Genomic DNA, 19729 nt, shown 5'->3' with positions numbered 1-19729 from the left:
CGTGTGCCCCAAAAAAGTAAATATTATGAAAGTTGGGAAAATAATTTTGCTTTCAAGGGAAAAAATAGTTCCAAGTGTTTTCAGCAGTGTTCTTTATAAAAACTGAAGGCCAAATTCAGAGTTCAGGGAACGCTGTGTGCTCGCTATTTCAATTGTTATTCTCGTTGTTAGGAGAGAATATTACCTCAGATAGGCCAGCAAAACGCGCGTCTGCCACAGTAGGTGAAAGTTGGGCCCACTCCGAAAAAGTTGAACTAGTGCATATATGTGATGCATTGCCATCATTGGTGTATAGATCAGCAATGTTCACAGAAGGTTGTACCTGTGTGCTGCCGCTTTCATCTCGTACTTCACCGCCACCTAATCGTAATGGTGAAGTCCCAACGAATGCCGTCATCAGAATCAGTAGCCGCTGGGGACAACACGTTGCATGAGTCATTACTGGACAAAGCAAAGCGTCAATATCCATTGGTACTGCTGATGGTAGTGTAAGACAGACGTCCATTCTTCTCCACATAGCGGACATCGAAGCACATGTAAGATGCAATTTTGCCAGTTCGGTCTGAATGAAAGAAACCAGGTAGTATTCATATCTCTTAGCCGGGCCAATCCGAGGACCTTAGTGATACGGTCTTGGTATCGTATTGCTAGGATTGTTTCTTCCATTGTAGCCTGAGTTTTGTCTATGACTTTGCTTGCCATATCGGAGCAGAAGGAACAAAAATTAAATTCCTGCTACGAGTCCCAAAATAAGAGGCAGGACACCTTGCAGCTTGCAGGTCTTACGTCTCTTTGGACGATGTTAAAGGCACAGTTGTCTGTAAAAAAATAGACTTAATTCTGCTTAAAGTATCAATTCGAATAGAAGAGATATTTACAGAAGGCCATAATGCCGCCTCCATGTCTGGATTGCTGTTTGGATACAATACTTGCATACAACAAATGACCCTGGAAGTAACGCTCACGAGATAGGCTTTTCCTGGCATCATGCCACAACAGCTGTGGTAACTCAATATAACATAGCTACCGTTGAAAAGTTGTCTGAAAAAGGGCTCTATCTGTGTAGCTGGGGTGCCATGCAGATGACATGATAGGTTGTTTGATGAACCTTTGCAAGATCCATGCAAGTTTATACATTGACATTGGAGTGTACCGCTCAGTGATGTTTTGCAATTGTTACCACTAAGAAATACCCCCACTCCAACATCTATGTGTATACGGTAAATTCCAGGTTGATTTGATGTATCCTTTACCCAACCTTTCATACAGGCCTGCTGGTATATACTTTTGGCAGTATTGAAACTGAAAAGTTGTTATCGGGATTGTAATGGTGCCATGTATTATCCATTCAATGACAGGTCTTTCTGACATTGTCAATGGTAATCTCCCAAGTTTTTCAATGCTCAGCACCGTATAGTTGGCTCCTTTTTGTGCCAATGAAAGTTGTCTATCAGTAAGGTTAAAGATAGAAAATAATGACGTTATGTTGATTAGACGCTATGGCACGTGACCTGAATGGAGGTTTTGTAACGTCCAGCCTAGCTGTACAATAGAACGCAATTGGGACTGACCATGTTGTAACATTATCATATCCTGTTCTATTATATCAATAGCAGATGATACAATGCTGACCAGTGAATAAACTCTGGAGGACAGAGTCATTAACCCATTGTCCACTACAGAAAGTGATTTTTCCAAATTAATACAATAAATTTCTCGTATTTTTTCTGCAGTTTCATTTTGATTTAATTTCCAAGCTTCTTTGTAAGCTGCGTATATAACTGCGTATATAAAACATTTTTTACGCTGTTTGCGAGGTCCCAGTATGAAATCTCATGAGTCAGCACAGTCTTTAAGTAAAGTTAAGTGTTGCTTAATTTCGTGAAGTGTGGATCTCTGTAGCCAGTCGAGGCATAGTTTTCCTACACTGTATGTTGTAACTATCCCTGGATGTTGTCTCTGGGAATATCTCGGGTCTGGCGTTCTGTTTGCACCCCTGTATTTTGTTTAGGAATCTATCATGACAGTTATTAGTGTCTGTGGGCCAGATCAACCATTTGTTCCAATCAGGAAGTGTTCTGTTATGTTTTAAAACATAGGACACGCCTAACCCCTCATCTGTAGTGGTGTTTCTATCAGGCATAGGCTTTTGTATAGACGGGTTGTTTAAATCTTTTATCTTGGCTAAACCAAGACAGGTTGTTTGCCGAATTGTGTCATTCAGGAACATTATTTGTTCTGGGATCATGCAGGCTCTGAACAATGATTCTAAACCTTGTACCTGCCATTCTTTTTTACCCCAGATGGTTTTTGTCTCAATGTTGTTTTTCCAAAATTCAAAACCAAATGTAGACATTTTTTCATAAAATTTTTCAGAATAAATCAATTTAGTATTTGTTAACATGTTTTTCACTCCTGTCTTATTTAACATTTTGAAATAGAATGTTTCAGGATCAGTGACATTAAACCCCGAGAAGTATTGGGATTTCGCATGAAATGTTTTTGAACTGCCTTTTGGCGGGGTTGGACAATGTTCCCATTGCTTATAACTGAAAATATTTCTAGGATTTGCAGATTTATGCAGATAATGATGCCCAAAGTGGTTGAAACAATACATTTCCTCATAATTCGACAAACCCTGTAAATAATCATGTTCTGTAAATTTTGCTGACATTTGTAAATCTGACATCATATTATTAATATTTTCAAAGTCCCAATCATCAGAGAAATTACTAGGTGATACAAAGTCACGTAAAGAAATCTTAAATTGGTGTGGATATTTCAAGAGCTCAACCAGGCCATAGATTTCATAATCAGTTTTGTCCCATGCTACATCACCAGGTATAGGCTTTGCTGTGATGTTCACTCATGATAGTTCTCTTTTTTCGATGTGTGATGATCTGTGTGGTTTCAGGACCAAGTTGATGTTCTGACTTGCTGTGTCTATTGTACTATATTTTCCATCAATAAATCTACCCAAACTTAAAACCAAGATGAGCCATAAAAAGGAGGAAAAGTACGCCTAACAAAATCCATAATTGAATCCATTGTGAAGTTAGATATGTTTCTCTGAGTTGATGAAAGAGTTCTGCGATTTTTTCTTTAAATGTTTTTGTTGCTGGCTTGTCTCCATGTTCACTTGGATCTTCGGAAAAGCCATAAAAGTTGATAAAGTAGCCAGATACGGTTCTGTCAATTGGTGGGATTGCTTCCGGATTTCCATTGATCTTTGCATTTTCTTTTGCTACATTTGTATATTCCGAGGCTACATCATTGTAGACTGGTGTTTTTTGATGAACTGCTGAAATTTGGGTTTCAAGAGGCACAAGTTCCAAGGCTTTGTTGCATAGTCCTTTTTTAATCACTGCAGGTTTGTCAAATGTGATTAGTCTCTCAGTTTGAACCTCTTGGATTGTAGCAAGATTTAGTCTTCTGCTATTTCTTGGGAGTCCACTGGGCCTACTACTTATTGGCCACATGGTTGTGGTTTCACCAGGTCAATTGATACAACTCGGTTCTCCTTTTTTCCAGCAAGAGGCGGTACATCAACTGATCTTGTTCCGCTGACAGCTAAGACAGGTACTGCTTTTCTGTGATAAGGCCCAAATTCCTTCTTCACCGCGATCTTTTCTCTGACCAGATCCCCAATCTTTGGAATCCAGACAGGTCTTGCTGGGACAGGTGGTTTTTCTTCAGTGGTAGTTGGCTTTAATTTTACGTTACTCAGACTTTTTCTTGTTTCATTTAAGTCATGAAAAACAGCCAAACGATCTTTGATATCAAAGGCTTTTTGTTGCACCACTGAAGTCTGACAATCCAAGTCCTGAATGATCATTCTAGTACCAAATAAAAGTTCGTACAGACTGATACCTCCTAGAGAATTTCTTGGCATATTATTTTCGTTGGACACTTAATAGATGTTTGACCCACCCGTCACCCGAACCTAATATCCTCGCTGTTATAGATTGCTTTATGTTCCGTTTTTTCCCTCCATTACCGCATTTCCCTCGGGATGGAATGGACTAGAATACCGCAATGCAATGCCCATGCTGGCCATGGCCTCCTTGTAAGCCCGAGAGCTAAATGCAGTCAGAATGTAGCATGCCAATTGCTTATGTGCTGATAAAGACTCGCAAATCTTTTATAACCGTTCTGGCGTCAGCCGAGCGCCGGGGGTCTCATCTAAATCAATCTCGTCCTAATTTTTATGGGACCGCATTTGTCCGGTCGGACGTCTGCGCATAGATAGCCTGATGCTGTCTAATAGTGGTGTCTGGGCTGGTGTCTGGTCCAGTTCACAACTGCGATCTCTGTTGCAGTCCTGACAATTGATTGCAAAATTATAATCATCCCCGGCCACCAGTATTGTGATTGTAATTCTATTAGAGATTTCAGGACCTCTTGGTGCCTCAGACCCAATCCCATGTGTGCTTCTTGTATCAAGAAGACTCTCCGGTTCGTGTTTGGAATTACTCTATCCCCCACTCCAGGGATTTGAGCAAACGGAACATAGTTCGCATCAATTATGTATCTATTGCAGAGTGGATAGCTTAGAGGTAACGCCGCATAATTGCCTTCTCTTGATGCTCTTACTGCAAGCAGCGTTTCGCCATCTATTTGTTTTTTTAGTACGCTTTTTTGTAGCTACGGAAGCCAATGAATTCCCTGCAACGTGAACGCCATCACCTTGAAGACTCTGCGTATGTATTACGTGAGTCTTTTGTAGTTCCTTCTGTAAAAAGACCTACTTGTTCCAATAGGTTTTTATGCTTTATTGTGGCACCTGTCTCATCTTTGTAACCGTTTTTTATCCAGGTCTGCATGTAATTATTGTAAGATCGTACGCAGTAATGCGAATCGCACACTATTAGTGTCGGGAATTCACGATCAGCATTTTCAAGCGCCATCTTTAGAGATCTTATTTCAGCTCGCTGAGCTGTACAGTTTCTGAGAGATTCAGTTTTAGTGACCATCGGTCTGAATTTACCTAAGCGCCAGCGACCTTTAACAATCGCGCACGCAGCATTTTAAATCTGTTTTTCTACAACGTAGTGTTGTGCAAATCTGTCCGTGTAGATCACACAGGTGTACTGTTCGGGAGGCAGAATTTCGGTCAGCAGAGGACATTCATTTTTGTATTCCAGATATTCTAGTTTTTTCATTTTCGGATCAAATGCATGTGTCACATCTTCTGTAGCAAGAGAATTGTCCCATTGTATCCATTTTGGATCTAGAGCTTTAGCATTAGGATTACCGCCTCAAGGGCTGATACTGCTGTTAAAACAAATATCCTTTTTCCTTGGGCTAGGGCTCTTTCTTTTGCTACAGCAGTTTGAACCGCAGTTAGAATTTTTTCAGTTGAACTCTATTTCATTTCAGCTTGTGTGTACAAATGTGATTTGTAAGCTATTGGTACCGTTTCTCCATCATTAGAGGTCAGGTATGTGAATCTGCATCTTCCTGGGATGATTCGGATTACAAGGTTGCGTTCGTTTGCGCGTGTTTGCAGTTTTGTTTTAGTTAACATGTCTGTCTGTAATGATCTTAAAATTTCTGTGCGTCTTTTAGTACAATTAATTGGTTTAAAATCAGGTTTTATTAGTTCGTAGAGAGATTTAACCCTCTCTGCATAATTTAGAATGTATGTTCTTCTGAAATTCAAGAAATCTAGTATTGATTGTAAGTTATTCAGCGTTTTTGGAGCTTGGAGTACTGCACACTTCTCTAAAAAGTTGTCTGCTAGGCTTTAGCCTTCACTTGATAATTCATATCCTAAAAATAGGGCAGTTAGATGGGCAATTCGTGATTTTTTAAAGTTAAATTTGTACCCTTCAGATGCGAACCAAAGTATTATGGTGTTCACTCTTTTCAAGTGAGTCTCCAGGTCATCGTCTGTAAGATAGATGTCATAGACATAGGATAATGCCTCATCATCATACATTTGTAGTAACTCTGTTACCCTGGCTGAAAATAATCCTCGGCTGTTGTTGAATCCCTGTGGGAGACGACAAAATTATTTTTGAGTCCCCAGGCTGGAGAAAGCGGTTAAATATCTGCTTTCAGGTGCTATGTTTTGACAGAAGAAACCGTTTGAAATATCTAATGTCGTTTTATATTTTTTGCGAACAATATTATTCATTAGTAGTGCACTGTGTGAGTTTTGTACTGCAAAAGTTTTACAGTAGGAGTTTAGATGTCTGTAATCCAAAACTAGACGATATGAATCGTCTGGCTTGGAGACAGGAAACAAAGGATTGTTCATTTGTGAGGTGCATGTTTCAATCACCCCCTGATATTCAAGTTGATCTAAAATTCCTTTTACTTGTTTTTTAGCTTCTTCCTTAACAGGATACTGCCTCTGCGCAGTAGGTTGATTTTTTAACTGGATTTTATGGTGAGGAGAATCCTCATCCCATCCTACATGATTTTTATATAATACAGGGGCTTGGGCCACTGACCGTTTTCTAGCAAGTGTGTATTTCTTATGAATTGGAATGTGATTTGAGAAGGCAGACATAATCATTTCTTTGCAATGTGGGCACTCCCTGATAAACTCTGGTGGCCAGTCTTTCTCTGCTAGAAGGATATCATAGCCTTTAGATAGATTCTCCCAAAAGAGACCTTTTATTTTCTTGGTTTAAACTCCCTCTATACGTAATGTTATTTCATATAGTTTATGGGGCACGCTCACTCAGGTGTCTGCAGTTTCCACTTGAAGGTATTCATTCGTATCCACTGTCTTCAGTGTCTGGGCCCACTCTCCATTTTTCAGTTGTGTCCTCAGGATTCTCGGCATGTTTTATTTTAATACTGGCTACCTTCTTTCTGGGAAATTGTAATTTTTTACTTTGATGAGCAGGTTCCTTGTGTTTGGACTTGACGTGCTCTTCTTTATGTTCTGACCGTCCTCTTCTTTCCGATTTCTTTGATGAAGTCTGAAAAGATCTAGAGGGACGTGTATCAATATCTTTTTTATCTGTTAGGTTTTCTCAAATTGTCCCTATTTCTAAGGTTGTATCTTTTTTCAGAGGGCTCCCTTTAGGGAGACTTACCCCCCCTTCTGGAGACCTATTTCTTCGTTGGGGAGACCTTCCTCAGGACTGAAATTGTTTTTCTCTGGGAGTGGTTTGTTTATCACCCTCCCACTTCTTCTTTTGAGAATTGAGATGATTTTTAATAAAAGTTTTTTCAGGATTTTCAATTAGTTTGGATTTTACAGGTTTACCACCCAAACTATCTCTGCCTAATTCTTCATAGGATTTTTCAATTATTTTAGCAAGCTCAAAAGGTTGGTCTGTTATATCTGTCTCCTTCAATTTTTGGCAGATTGCAGTACATGCTGCTTCTCCTTTTATGTTGGCTAATAATATAGCCGAGACCTGCTTAAAGACTTTCGGTAATTTCATACCCAGAGTTAAAGCAGGTTCTGGACCGTATTCATTTTGAATCTGTCTTAGTACATCTGGTATAACCGCCAGAGACGGAACACCATGTGTTTTTGTGTAGATAGAAGCAAAGACTGTGCCCCAAGTATCACAGTCCTCCACATGTGGTGCGATCCCCATTGGGAGACAGATAGTTAGAATTCTGTGTTTTTCGTGAGGGGTAGTATCAGGAAATACTAGCAACCTTCAGCATCGCAGGGCATTCATTTTTGAAACAGCTAGGTAGGTACCCAAAAGTCCCCCCTTCCTTTCAGAGAATTACAAAGCCATATAATCTCTTAGATATAGACTTTTATGACTTCCTTAAACTCAGGGCCGGCCCCTCTAAAGCGAAAAGCCCATGAGGAACCTTCTCGCCTCAGGATTATCTATTCCTTTACAAAATCCAGACACCAGTCCTCCAAGTTTTACCACCTCTTAAGAACAAAAAACACCTGCTTAACCTCAAAACTATTGAGGAAATGGGATCCACTTGAGACTATCTCCTCAGAAGACTGGAACCGAATTTGGAATTCTGTAGTCATCCACAAAATAACCCCCACCCTATCCCAAACTAAACACTGACTCCTACACAGATTATTCTGGACACCCCTTAGCCTCCAACACCTACACTTTTTCTGTAGCTCTGACTCTTACTTTTGGGAAAACATAATCAACTTTCTGCATGCTCTGTTTGAGTTCTGACTCAAATAGGATTTTCTTTCACTCATTCACAGTTTCTTTGATTCATGTCTCAAGTCACATAATGATAGCTTACTACTAGACATTTTATTATCTGCAGCCTGCAAGTCCATCCTTAACAATTGGATGAAAACAGGCGCCACCTCTTTCAAATCCTGTTTGAACTGTATTTCTTATTTAAAAGGTGTTGATAAGATATCCCTCCAAAACGTCCCCATTGCGCCACCAGTGTGTCACATTTTTGACACACCGATAGAATAATGGGCTTGCCCAGATTTACAAGACTACGTGAAGTTGTTGTGATCGTATCTAGGACCCTAATTAGGTATTCCCGATCTATGCCCTTATGTGGTTATAACAAATCATACCCTTATAAAGGCATAAGAATCATATCCATATTTAGTAATAGCCAATGCAATCCAAATACGGCAAGGCTACTTCCTTAGACTCCTAGAAAGTACAACGAGTTCTTTCAACAAACCAAACCTCCAGCAACCTGGGAATTCCCCATGCTTTTGTTTTGATTTGTTCTAGAACTCCTGCGAGTCCGAAAGAACGGCCAGTTCTTAGTGACATCTTTTATTGACGTCTTATGTCCAACCTTATGTCAAACTCTGCACCTTCCAGGTATAAATATACCAAGGTTTGCCTTAAGCAACACACAGTGGTTTGGAGCACAGCGGCTATCTACTTATCCGAAGCCCAGCTGATGCGAGTGCCGAAGGAAGCCGTCTCTCCCATTTGACGCACTGAGAAAGACGCTGTTTTTTTCTCCTGCCGAGAAAATCCAGCTCCAGTGTTTCCAGTCACCCTTGCGGGTTACTGGGAGATCGAGTCCTGAGAGCGAGATACAAGACCTCCTTCATTCTAAAACCAAGGTACGAGCTGATTAGATCCTTAGAGAATTCTTGAGTCAGATTCTTGGCAAAACTAACTTAACTTAAAAACTACTTTACTCCTTCCCACATACTAGGCTTAGGTTAGGGACACTGGGGTAGGCGTATTTAGAAGCATCAGTTGAGTACGTTTAGTCAAACCTTTATCATTGTGTGTAACTGTATATATTTTATACATTTTAAGTATCGTATGGCTCAGAAACCATATCAAAGCTTTTACCGTATTATTTCATAATACTACTTTTACAGTACGCACTTTACTTTATAACAAGTATTGCAATTGGTGCAATTAATTTCTCTTGCGTGAGAAAGAAGACTGCTCAATAAATAACACCTTTTATTGAAAATGCCTGTCTCTCTATTTCTCTGCACTCTGGTGAAACTAAGTGTTCACAATTGACTGAGTGATATAGTTATCTATTGTTTTCACACGACTCTGGAGATATACTCCTTATTCTGGGGGAGCAAAGTTGTCATGTTTATGTGGTTGTCAGAAGCTAAATCCCTTCTTGTCTAATCAGGGAAGTTCACTCCTCCCTGTTCATTCGAGAAAGTTTCAAGTGACCTCTGAGCTAGCTGGCAAACCTAATTAAGTTTAGCATATTCAATAGAGACCTAGTCGACCTCAGTCCTACGTCTAAACTATCGTTTATGTTATTCCAATGCGCAGAGCCTATTGGGAAAATAGGAGCTACACTACAAGGCAATAATCTAACGCAAGATACTAGAGTAATTCAGTCGTGCTTTTTCACACAGACCCCTTTTTCCCGTAAAAACACCAATAGACGTCTGGAGTGGGTGAAAGGTTAATATCCGCCGGAACTTAGTAGGATGAGAATCCTATGTATTAGTTTTTGGTTTAGTCAACGTTGAAGGATACAGTGTTCCAAAATATTGTGCACCTAATCTTTGTTTCCTTGAAACTTGATCTACAAACTTTCAGTCAGTAAAATGACAGAGAGTGACAATGAAAGGGAGAGAGCTGCTTTGGCAGCTCAACTCGTAGCGGACGACAAATTTGTCTGAGATATTGACCATGATGCAATAATCATCCCTGGCAATATAAGAAAAACCATAACTATAAAACTTATAGAAAATGGAGTAACATCAAGAGGTGGTACGGTCATATTTGTGGTAGAGGCACATGAATATCGGCAGACAGAGGTATTCTATTCCTGGCTAAATTTTCCAGCAGCACACGCTGTAACACATGAGTTCCACTACTACAAAATAGCGAAATCGCCAGTGGAATACTCTCCTTTCGAGGAAGTTGAAAACCCACTAACATACCAAGAGCACCTGCTCTTGTTTAATGGCGCCCTAAAACATCAAAATCACATTACCAGGCTCGGTCCCCTAGGTAGACCAGGAGCCTCATGGCCGGTTCTAGTCAGCTACACACCTCATCTGGACATTGAAGCAATGTCAGAGGGAGAACTTTTAGTTCAGCTAAAACAACTAATTAAATTTCATAGACAATTGGTCCAATATGTCATGCAGACTTCAACAGTCCAACCTGCAAATAAAATTCCACAAAATACCCCTCAACAGGGGAACACAAACAAGATTACACCACAGAATATACAATTGTGTGTTGGTAAAACACCCGCAAAACGGGAACAAATTCCATTCTGGTTAGCTCAAAAAATCACTCAGTTAGAGGCAGTATTTCCTGATACTTGATTTCATCAGTGATGTCATTTGAGATGTCATCAGTGATGTCATCAGTGATGTCACTGACCATGTCATGAATGATGTAATATGTGACATCATCAGCAGTGGATTGCAGGTGCGCGAAATATAGTTAGTACAACTAACTATATAGGAGCAATTTTAATGGTTGTTTAAATGCTAATTCCTAACTATATAAGGCCTGAAACCTATGGTTTTTTCAGTGAATATATATATATATATATATATATATATATATATATATATATATATATATATATATATATATATATATATATATATATATATATATATATATATATATATATATATATAAATATTCACTGGAAAAACCATAGGTTTCACACATGTTATAGTTAGGAATTAGTATTTAAAAAACCTTGCAAATTCATTGAAAAAAACCATATGTTTCACATGTTATAGTTAGCTGAACATTTCTCTCATACAAAACCTTTGAAATTCTTCCGTTATGGTTAGCTCAGCTAGCTATAACTTGCGCGCCCGCAATGTACTGCTGATGACGTCACATATTACATCACTCATGACATGGTCAGTTTCAACACTCATGACATCACTGATGACATCTCAAATGACTGAACGGATACACCTCTCTGCCAAATTTCGTGTAATTCTGTTCAGCCGTTCGGGCTGTAGCCCTGGCTAAAGGTCCCTATGGAAAATTGCATGGGGAAAACACGTTTTGGGACCCCCCTTTTTTCTCGGCCCCCGCTTAACAAATCACCCCCAAAATTTCAGGGAAGGAGTGGAACCAAGCAGGCCATTTTCTTGGAGAAATTCACGGAGATTCGTCTACCGGCACCAAAGTTATTCCAAATAGAATGTTGTGGATTTCCTATGGACCATGGTCCTAACTATAACTACCTATTGGCGACCGCCAGTGAGAAATATATATATATCTGTGTGTATGTATATAAAATATTTTTTTCTTTCATTATATTTTAAGAATTTGAATTTTGTCTCATTCTCAAAAAAGTTTTTTTGTACTGCATTAACCTAATTTAGCATGATCTTTCTTTCACAGGAGAAAACAAATCGAAACTCACATTTCCACGAAGTAAACTTGATAAGTGTTGTAACTACCTTGTTCACAGCAGGAACAGACACAACATCTGCCACTCTACAATGGAGCTGCTTGCTGATGGTGAAATACCCAGAGATTCAGAGTGAGCAATGATCAGGCCTTGCTTTTAAATTATTATCTTTGTATATAATTATAAGAGGTATTTCTTTAAGAAAAAATTATGGCTCCTTATTGGTAGTAACCAGTAGACATACAATAAATAAGCATGTGCAATAAATCAGCGACCCAATGGGAGGTGCTTCAGTTGAAAGAATTCCTATTTTACATCGGGCACTTTCCCTTTGGACTCATTGTAATACACAGCCCTATGGCACACTGTTATGTTGGAGGCGGAGCTTATTTGCTTAAGACAGAATCTTATGTAAATTGGTATTAACCATTAATTACAAAATAATTATATCTGATAGATAAAACTACACAATTACAAAAACAGCTAAGTTTGTTTTGTTCTCTGAAACTGAACTATTGTGGATGGCTCATAAAATCTGCATAAATTATAAGGCCCACTTGTATCAAAGTATTTTACATTCACAAGCAGATTGAATCGCTAATTTGCTTGTTTGCAAATACAAAATGGCCTTTCAGAATGTATGAAATGCATTAGGATTAGCAATTTAGGTAATCACAATTTTTAGCGATTACTTAAATTGCAAATGCAAATAAAGAATAGCAATTTGTGATTCTGTAATGCACATGTAAGAAGCCTTTCCAAAATGCAAAATTTGCAGTGGGAAACACTATTACAATTGATTTCAATTCGATGGTAAATGTTTGCTCCTGGAGCAAACGTTAGACGTGCGACGTGACAAGATTGAGATCATTGCTGCCGCGCTGCAAATAACAAACCCTGGGGACTAATTTGTGACACCCCTTGACCTGATCGGAATTCGTGGTGCTTTAAACTGACAACGAGCGATTAACCCGTGATGTGCTCCAACTTGAAATTCCATCCACACACCTAAATAGAGTGTCTATTGTGACCAGTGTCATCTTTAATAAGGGATTGTGTCCTATCACAATAAGATTGTTGGTCCTGAGGAGAACCCCGCAATTGGGGGTTCGAAACGCGTCGACCTGTTTTTGACGCCTAGTGTCAATCAGATTGGTGGATAATAAGGCAGATGGTTTAGATAATAAGGCTGTGTTTCCAATGGATTGTTCCTAAATAAGACTGCTTTTGATAAAATAACAAAATATATTACCATCGACATGGACGTTTAATCCATTCCTCGACATTAGGCTCAAGATGATGTTTTATGTTGTTTATTTGTAGGTATGAGTGAGTTTTGAATGGATGGTAGAGTGTTTGGTGGATGTGTTGACAATTTGTAAATTCATTTTTCATTTAAATTATGGTGTAGTGAAATGTATTTTTTCATATTTGTTTGTACATGCACAAACAAACGAGTGATATCATGGTTACACTGTTAAGAAAATGAATTATTAAACTAAAGTGACGGAAATTCAAAAAACTGGACCGGTATGTTTCATTCATAAAGGTTAGTATAAATAGTAGAAAGTGAAGTCCAGTATTGGCAATTGTGTTGTTCTTGTGTAAGAACTGGTCTGAGCAGTCGTTAGTTTTTGGAGATATTCGCGCTTAGCGCGAATATTTCCATCGCTACGCCTGTGTTGGTAATAGGCGATAGTGATGTTAGCATCTGCTTTCAGTTGCTAACAGGTTGGGTACGCCCACTTTGCATGTCATTAGTGATAAATATCGCTGACATGCAAAGTGTACCCCAAACCGTTCGCTATCGGCTACAAGCTGTTGCTAACTGCTTTTAGCAACAGCTTGCTAATAGGGCGATAGAATTATCGCCGCTTAGCAGCGATAATTTCCTATTGCCCCCCCTTGATAATATGCCCCCAGATTACATGGTAGCTGAATATATGTGTGGCATAGTGTGCGAATGGGAATAACTTCTCCGGTTCGAATCTCTGCCTTGGAATCCAGCTAATATGACTATTTGTCCCTGGAATGACGACTAACATGCGGACCAAAATTGAGGGCCTAATTTATGAAGAATTGGCGTAAGGCAATGCCACAAGTTATTTTGCTGTGCTGCCCTTTGACAATTTGAAAGGGCAGGAATGCACCTTATTAAAAGATACAAGATATAGTGCATTCCTGTTCTTTCAGCCAATATCGGTGCACAAAGGGTCACCATCCTGCACAAAAACAATCACAATAGATGTTTTCTTGGTTCTATGTGTGCTGAAACACTTGGAAAGAAGAAAAAAATGAGGAGAAATGAAAACAGTTCTCTTTATGTCAGCTGTGGGAAGGTGTACGTTTTTGGCACTACCCCAGGTTTACATGCATTTGTAAATCTGGGGCAGTATCAAAACACATGGGTATTCAATGGGAATCTGGATCAACAACTCTGGGAGGGAGAGCATATGTCTCACTCCCCTTATTGTAATTTCCAGCTCTAGTGGTTGTCCATGGGGCCTGTTCAATGCGTTGGGAGAAGGTCCAAGCAAATATCCCCTGGGGATGGGGTTGGGGTCTCCATGGCCTGCACGATGAGAGTGAATAATGCCCCTGGTAATGGTTCCCCAGAGCCTCACAAAAACTCTGGGGAACTCCATGCCATCTGCCAAAAATATAATAATATGCTGCTCTATCTGAGGTGCAGATCAATAGTTTTTGCTATTTTTGCTCCTACCGTGGGTCCCTCTATGGCTGCCTCATCAGGCTTATTTTGGTATGGCATCTTTATGCTGATCTCCTATATGTAATTTTTTACTTTGTTATTGGACAGGGGATAGAGTCCTCAAGACGTACAATTGCTTCCACCAAACCTTTCTTGATGTGGTTGCAGCCAATAGGATCTTAACTAGAGATCTGCTTGTTCCTTAGCTCCTCTGCGAAGAGATATATGCATACATTTTAAACCTTAATTCCTCAAAAACGACTGAATGGATTAACACCAAATCACAAAAAGCACACCTTCCCAACACTGTGTGTTTCTATAACGTTTAAATATGTTTTATATATATATATATATATATATATATATATATATATATATATATATATATATATATATATATATATATATATATATATATATATATATATAATATATATATTTTTTTTCAGTGAATATATATATATATATATATGTATATATATATATATATATATTCACTGAAAAAACCATAGGTTTCACACCAGTTATAGTTAGCTAGAAATTTTACTGACATAAAACCAATGAAATTCCCATGTTATAGTTAGTTGGACTCACTATAACTTGCGCATGCAATGCACTGCTGATGACGTCACATATTACATCACTCATGACATGGTCAGTGACATCACTCATGACATCACTGATGACACCATCCAGTGAATGTGTGTCTTTCTGAAAAATAAATATTAGCTAGTAATGTTTAAATTTTTCAATATATGTATTAGTGTTTCACTTTGTGTATAAGTAGCTGCATGGGTTGGTGAGTAGGTACATGTGTATGTACATGGGTTATTAGATGTTTTATTAGTATCAGTATGAGTGTTTCTATTGTTTAGTGTGGGAATTACTTATAACATTGATGCATGAGTGACTGACTCTTTTTTTGTATGTATTTTGAAGACTAAATATGTGCAGGACTGAATGGTTGAATAGTGTGTATATGTGTATGTTAGTGAGTAAATGACTGTCTCACTTGTGTTTTAAACAGTAACTAAATATGTTTTAATCTAGAATATGTGAATATTGATGCATATAAGTGAGTATATTTGAGAGTAAGAAGAGATTGTAAGAGTTCCTGTTTAAATAAGTATGTGTTTCAAAAAGTGATTGTTTAAGGCATTTACCCAGACGCCCTAAAAAAGACTCTCATTAAACCATTGCTTAAGAAATCAAATCTCGACATGGAAGAACTGAAGAGTTACCGTCCTATTGCTAGCCTCCCGGCTTTGGCAAAAATTGTTGAAAAAGCACTGAACCTTCAACTCTCAACCTTTATAGAGGAACATCACCTACTTGATGAATCCCAGTTTGGCTTTCGCCAATATCATGGGACGGAGACGGCCTTGATTAAAGTCGCAGATGATATTAGATCCATCCGTGACGCTGGAGGAACAGCAGTCTTAATATTGCTTGACTTATCGGCGGCTTTCGACACGCTCGATCACACCATCTTGATCGACCGTGTCGAAAACATGGGTGTCCAACAAAATGCCAAGAAACTCCTGGCCTCCTTTCTGGCGGATAGGACCTAGGTGGTTACTATGGGATCTTTTCACTCATCCACCTTGTCGCTGCCATGTGGAGTTCCTCAAGGCTCATCCCTCAGTCCGACACTATTTAACATTTATGTGTCGGACCTTGCCAATGTCATCCGAGCTCATGGTATGAGCCTTACCTCCTATGCAGACGACACTCAGTTGGTTCTCACCAACAGGAATAATGGCCACAAAATAGCAAATGACTTCAATCTGGGCATGCTGGCCATAGGGAACTGGATGGCTTCCAATTGTCTGAAATTAAATTCCGACAAGTCGGAAGTAGTCATATTCGGGCATCTGATCTCGGAATGGTCCTCCCTTTGGTGGCCGCTGGCACTGGGTCCTCCCCCAGAACCTGTCAGTAAGGTGAGGAATTTGGGAGTTATGTTCAACGACCGCCTTACTTTCCTCCCTCATGCCAATCAGATTACCTCTTCCGCCTTTCACAAATTAAGACTTATCAAAAAAATTCTTCCCTTCCTTCCTGATACAGCTGGCAAAACCTTGGTCACCTCCCTGGTATTGTCTACCCTGGATTATTGCAACGCACTGTTTCTAAACGCACAAGAAAGAGTGCTGAACAAAATGCAAATTATCCAAAATGCAGCCGCTAGGCTTCTGGGAAGAATCCCCAAACACCAATCTGCGTCGGAAACCATCAGAGACTTACACTGGCTTCTCATTAGAAACAGAATAAAATTCAAGACTCTCTGTATAGTTTATAAGGCCTTGCTCAACCTGGGACCAGCCTTTCTCACCCAAAACCTCACCCCTTACTGTCCCCCCAGATCATTACGCTCTTCTAGTCTACATGATCTTGTGGTACCTCGTACCAAATCTGTTTCGTGGGGAGACAGAAGATTTCTTGTGTCAGCACTCAAACTATGGAACACCCTGCCGCACTCGATTAAAACAAGCCCTTCACTCTGGTCTTTTCGTAAACAACTTAAGACTTGACTCTTTAATCAGTAAACTCAGTTTCCCTCTCTCTGGTTAAATACTCCAGATATCTCAGCGCCGAGATGCCCTAGGGCCTTCGTTTGCGCTCTATAAATGCTGCTAATAAATAAATAATAAATAAAGAGAATAAATATGTGTAATTTTCAATAGAAGTAAGATGGTAGTGTGTGTATTGCTCTATATGCAAATAAATGGATGTTCAATAGTTTATTTGCATCTGTGAGTATGTGTGTAAGTAACTTTTGGATGACTGTCGGTGTGTAACAGGATGTATAGGTGTATCACTTCATATGATGAGTGAGTATATGTATGAGTGACTATATAGAACTGTTGGTGAATGAGTGGATGTGTATATAGATAGTTGAATTACTGAATTGGTTGTTGTAACTGATATGGGTATCTCAATTTTTTATAAAAATCTAGTTTCTATTTTTGAATATGTGTTTCAAGTGTTACATTACAGTGAAAGGAGGTCTGTCACCATGTCACAAGGATGGTGTCATCAGTGATGTCATGAGTGATGTCACTGACCATGTCATGAGTGATGTAATATGTGACATCATCAGCAGTGCATTGCACGCGCAAGTTATAGTGAGTTCAACTAACTATAACGTGGGAATTTCATTAGTTTTATGTCAGTAAAATTTCTAGCTAACTATAACTGGTGTGAAACCTATGGTTTTTCAGTGAATTTATTATGTTTTTTAAATGCAAATTCCTAACTATAACTGGTGTGAAACCTATGTTTTTTTCAGTGAATTTCAAAGGTTTTTTTAATGCTAATTCCTAACTATAAATCTCAGTTTATAAGTAAGACTTTTAGTGCACTAGTTGTTCTTTAGAACACTCTGGGACATTGTCATTGGGCTATATTTGGGCTACATCTGGCTGATATTTTGGCTACATTTGTTTTTTTTGTCTCTGGTGGCCATCTTTGGGCTACATTTGGCTACATTGGGCTACATTGGGCTCTAACATATATAAAGCCCAATGTAGCGCAATGTATATTTTTTCAAAGTTAACTTTCGTTAGAACCACTTGAGCATATATCGTGAGACATAGCAAAGGCACATCGGGCTACCAGTCCCTACAATTTTTTCCAAATTTTTTATTTTTATTTTTATTTTTTTTATTTTTTTGCCTTGGTGCGCTCACGGTGCGCGCCCCGGGGAGCGCACCGGAAAGCGTAATTATATGAAGCGCCCCGGGCGCGCACCGGGAAGCGTCCCGTAAGCGCCATTATCGCGAACGAAAACATGATCTTGACGTATCGCGTAGCCGCGTCTGCGTGAAACGCACGGCGTAAACGCACCCGGAAGCACTCGTGCGAATACGATCGCGCATCGTAAACTTCCGACGTGCTTACGCTACGCGACGCGCCCGGGGCGCGTAGCGTAAGCGCGTCGGGTCATGTGACCTGAAAATAACACTTTTCATTGGTTCATAACAGTTTTGGTTTCATAATAATGAAGCCACTGGTCATGTGACCTGAAAATAACACTTTTCATTGGTTCATAACAGTTTTGGTTTCATAATAATGAAGCCACTGGTCATGTGACCTGAAAATAACACTTTTCATTGGTTCCAAACATTTTTTTTTCCTTCTGATGGAAGACCCCACCTTTTTTCCTTCTTCTGACTTTGTCCTTTGACTGAGGAAGACCTGCTTGTACCTCTCTGTACCATTTTGATCTTTATAATGGCTTCAGTAGCAGCAGCAGCTGGTGCATCTGCACCACCACCACCACCACAACAACCAAGAGGACCACCACAAGATTTCATTGGTGGTCAACAAGAGGAGGAAGAGGAGGAGGAGGAGGAAGAACGGAGGAGAACATTTTTCCAAGAACAAAATACCCCATACCAGCCCAGACCACACATTATTTGGGAGTTTTTTTTCGGTTCCACAGGGGAAGAAAAGGGTAAATGCAGCCAAGGAGACTTGCCTGATCTGTGACATGGAACTTTCTAGGGGGAACCCTAATAAAAAATATTCCTTTGGAAATCACACGATGATCCACCACATGCAGCGCAAGCATCCTATAAACTATTCTGCTGCAGAGATGAGGGAACTGGCCAGTAACCCTCCCCAATCAACAAGAACCAGCTCAAAAAGGAAGCAACCCACTGCGTCTGCACCAGAGGAAAGTGAGACGATGCCGTGCATTCAGCCCCGATTTGCAGATTTCAGAATCACATGTAAATATTGTGGGAAGACCATCTCCTACGGAGAACAGAGCATAAAGCTCATTGTCCTTGCTGGGGACAACCACAAATGCCCCAATCAACCCTAATTATTTATTTTCTTTTTTTTTCGCTCCAGTTGAGGCATTTTCAATTCCCTGTTTTTTCGTTTCTCCCCTCAAAAAATACAAAAACAATATAAAAGTGTTCTGAAAACCCAAAAAAAGTACAAAATGGTTCAAAAAACAACAAAAAGAAGAAAAAAATAGTTCTTTTTAGAACTACCTCCAATTTCAAAAAAAGGCTAAAGTTTTTTAAAAACTCTATTATTCATTTTTCCACATGGTACACTCCCCAGTCCGCTTCCCGGTGCGCGTACCGGGCGCTCCCCCCGTGCAAATCAAAAAAATGTTTGGGGCCCTCCTGGGCCCTTTTATGGCCCCCATATCAAACTTAAGGGGTCAGGGTGGGCTATCCCTGCCTACTTATGGTCATTTCCACCTTTTTTTCCACCTCTTGTGTCTCTATCCTA

At 39.5% G+C, this 19729-nt stretch overlaps 1 protein-coding gene across 1 annotated transcript in view; it reads left to right on the top strand.

Annotated features, from left to right (window-relative positions):
• LOC147706982 (cytochrome P450 2K1-like) overlaps positions 1 to 19729 on the top strand; it is a 524195-nt gene that overhangs the window by 359181 nt on the left and 145285 nt on the right. The window contains exon 6 of the mRNA XM_086926210.1: positions 11757 to 11898. Within this exon, the coding sequence (XP_086782336.1) occupies positions 11757 to 11898 (142 nt within the window). The remainder of the gene's footprint in view (positions 1 to 11756; positions 11899 to 19729) is intronic.

This window comes from Lissotriton vulgaris, chromosome 6 (assembly GCF_964263255.1).
Source record: "Lissotriton vulgaris chromosome 6, aLisVul1.2, whole genome shotgun sequence".
Classification (NCBI taxonomy): Eukaryota; Metazoa; Chordata; class Amphibia; order Caudata; family Salamandridae; genus Lissotriton; species Lissotriton vulgaris.
The sequence above is the reverse complement of the archived record's forward strand: the minus strand, read 5'-3'. Positions and strand labels throughout refer to the sequence as shown.